The sequence below is a fragment of the Eptesicus fuscus genome, chromosome 13 (assembly GCF_027574615.1).
Source record: "Eptesicus fuscus isolate TK198812 chromosome 13, DD_ASM_mEF_20220401, whole genome shotgun sequence".
Taxonomy (NCBI): Eukaryota; Metazoa; Chordata; class Mammalia; order Chiroptera; family Vespertilionidae; genus Eptesicus; species Eptesicus fuscus.
In genome coordinates, this window is record NC_072485.1 from 23,097,671 (window position 1) to 23,101,087 (window position 3,417).

General features: G+C 60.6%; 1 protein-coding gene across 1 annotated transcript; it reads right to left on the minus strand.

Annotated features, from left to right (window-relative positions):
* Positions 1-1,385: 1,385 nt before the first annotated feature.
* On the minus strand, positions 1,386-2,993 carry FUT4 (fucosyltransferase 4). The gene is given in 2 exon segments (XM_054725370.1): positions 1,386-2,716; positions 2,719-2,993. Coding segments are annotated over 2 exon segments (1,560 nt in total). The 5' UTR covers positions 2,948-2,993.
* Between the last annotated feature and the right edge of the window lie 424 nt (positions 2,994-3,417).

Consider the following 3,417-nt stretch of genomic DNA (forward strand, 5'->3'; position numbering starts at 1 on the left):
CAGACACCATGAAACTTTTTTCCTTTTGCATGATCCCACAATGCAGTACAACCTTTCACTGTTCTGCTGACAGGTAATGCCAGCACCCCTGGAGGAATGATATTCCAGTTTAAATTTCAGGTCCAGTAAAGACACAAAGTAAGTAATTTTGTGGAAAATGACACTGTGGCTTCCTTCTCTTCTGTCTTGTAAACACAGTCTGGTGTTCTGGGAAGTGGGGAGAAGAAAGCTGCTTCTGCTTTATTTTCACATCTGTAATTTTAATATGCTTTTTAAAAAAGCAATCCAGGTTATAGAAAAACATAGACACAGAGAAGAAATTAGTTAGGGATGATTATTCACATTGTAAAGGGATTCTCCATACGGTTGTATTAAATACTGAACTCCCCCTGGGGCAGTGAATTTGGGATGTGATTGATAAGCAGCTTTTGGGGCCCGGATGGAGCGGCTCAGTTGGCTGAAGTGCTGTCGGTACACCAAAGGGTTGTGGGTTTGAGCACATACCTGGCGGTTTTGCTTTGATCCTTGGGTTTTGGTTTGATCCCCAGTTGGGGTGAGTGTGGAGGCAACCAATGGATGTTTGGCTCTCTCCCTTCCTCTCTCTAAAATTAGTAATAATAATAATAATAATAATAATAATAAACATATCTTCAGGGTGAGGATTAAAAGAAGAAGGAAAGCAGCTCTTCAAGAACACACTGGTGTAAAGAGAGGTACACTTATATATTCACCTTCACTCTTCTCCAAGGACAGTCCAGCATCTTGTTTCCACTCACCGGCAGGGGAACAAACAGGACTTGTTAAGAAACAGTCAACGGATTCTTGGATGGCCCTCCTCACCTTTCTTAGGAGCTGAGGCCTTGAGGAATTCAGCCGACAAAGAGAAAGACGTCCTTGTGGCCGCAGCCACAGTCCTTCCACCATGCCGCAACAAGGATCTTTCTAGAACCAGGGGTTCGCTGCACCTTAGTCCAAGGAAATGTGAAACGAGCAGCAGTGTGCATGACATTTGGACTCAGCACAGGCCACAAATATGACCTGTGGCAGACGAGGGAAACTCAGAGCAACTGACTCAATGGCTTCTTGTAGGTAAGCTATTTCTTCACCTCCGCCCTGGTTACTTACAAGGGGAGGAAGGGCCCGCTTCAGTGCTGAACACTGATGCCCATCACTAGCAGAGAGAGCCCAACTCCTACTCGCGCAAAAAAAAAAAAACAACCATAAAAGAACTGAACCCAGATCCTACCCACCCAGCCTTTGTGCTGAATAACACTGGCAAATCACCTTGTTCCCCATAAAGCAAAACCTTCATCCCAGGACTCAGCATTCCAGCAGATGCACAGCAAAGGATCAAAAAGCTGATGACTTGACCTCCCTGGGTGGCTTCACCGCTCAAACCAGCGAGCCAGGTTGCGTTTGCTCTGGGGCCGGTCGCCAGCCCTCTGCACGGCCTGGCAGGCCCGGCACCAAGGCTCGTCCCAGAAGGAGGTGATGTGCACGGCGTAGCTCCGGCGCCAGTGGAAGTAACGGCGGTAGACAGCTGGGTTTCGGTCCAGGAAGAGCAGGTAGGCGGCCAGGGAGGAGGCACTAGGGAAGTCGTCCACGTGGATGAAGGCACCGCGGGGCACAAAGCGCTCGTAATTGGCACGGTCGGGGCCCAGCACCACCGGCACGGTGCCAGCCAGCAACGAGTTGCGCCAGAGCTTCTCCGTGATATAGTCCAGATGCTGCGAGTTCTCAAAGGCCAGGTAGAACTTGTAACGGGCCACCGTGTGCAGAAGCCCAATGGCAGGCACCGGCCGCCGGGTCCCACCCTTGCCGAACACGTCCACGGACACGTGCTGGCTCAGCTGGTGGTAGTAGCGCACCCGGGCCTGGCGCTCGTCCCAGTTGCTCACCACCCAGGCCACCAGCCCCCGTTTCCGGGACAGCGGGGGGACCAGGCCTGGGGGCTGGTCGCTGGGATGGGTCCTGGGGTAGAGGTAGCCGTAAGGCACAAAGACGTCCGAGTCGGCCCGATAGGACAGCGTCCAGTTGAAGAGGTTACCGGCCAGGCTTCGCAGTCCCGGGGAGTGGGAGGGCGACTCGAAGTTCATCCACACCCAGCGCTGGCCCGGGGGCCTGTGGCCCGAGACGTCCAGGGCTTCCTCCTCCCCGTTCAATACCCGCAGCTGCAGCTCCTCCGCCGAGCGCACGCGGACGCCCCAGGGCGGGGGCCAGTCCAGGGGACCCTTCACGAGGTCTCGGTGGTGGAAAAGCACAGCCTGGGCTTCCCCGTAGGCGGCCCGGTCCGTGAGCAGGCGGCAGCCGCTGATGTTGAAGCGCAGCCAGCAGTCGGGGGGCGGCCTCGTGGCGCTGTGGCGCCCGGCGAAGGGCTCCCACCACAGCAGCACGCCCACCGGCCGCGGCGGGGCGCGGGGGGCCCGGGGCAGCGGCGGCAGCTGCCCCCAGCAGGCGTAGGCGGCCAGCGCTGTGCACAGCAGGCCGGTGGCCGCCAGCGCCGAGGCGGTCCGCGGCAGCCCCCGCACCCCGCGCCGCCCGCGCCGCGCGCAGCCCGCGGGGCCCCACGGCACCCCCATGGCGCGCGCGGACAGAGCCGCCGCGGGCCGCGTGTCCGCAGGCGTGGGGCAGCGGCGCCCGCTCTCATACTGCCGCTGCGGTTCCAGCCGTCGTTGCCGCTCGCCGCCGGCCCTCAACGCGGAGAGGGCGGTCCCGGATCCCAAGGTCCGCAGATCCTGCTCCCCTCCCCGCAACTGCCCGCGGGGCGCGCCGCCAGGGCGAGGTGAGCGAGCGCGGCAGGCCAGCCGGGCGCCGCCCCGTCCCTCCCCTCCGCGGCGCCCCCAGCCCGACCGGCCCGGCCAGGCCCCGGGCGTTTCCTGCTGCACCTCCACCCATTCGCTTCCCCCTCCGTTGCTCCCGGGCTCCCGGCTGCGCCCCGCAGGCTCATCACCCGTTACTCCGGATCCTGTCCCCCGGGGTCCCAGGCCTTTCAGCGCCAGCCCTGCACACCGCTCCAGCCTGGCGCCCGGTCCGCCCGGACCTTCCAGATCCGCCCCAGCGCTCAACCTTTGTGGCCCGAACCCGCGCCTTCGAGCGAGGACCCGGCTCACGCCTCGGTGCGCGCAGGGGACCAGAGACTCTCCAAAAGTCGCTACGGCGCGAGGGCGGGCGCAGGTACCGCGGGAAGGCGAGCCTGCGATGCCGAGCCTCCTGGCTGAACGGAAGATCAGAGTCCACTTCCTTCCTCACGGCTCCGCTGTGGCCAGCGACGCCTGCCGGAGAGAGCGATCCCGGGAGTCGTCGGTGACCCTGACCTTGCGACCCGCTGAGACAGGCCAGATGTCTCGCAGAGGTTTTGCATTTAGTGAAACCAAGTTTTAAGGTTAAACCCTCCCCCCACACACACACACCACCTTT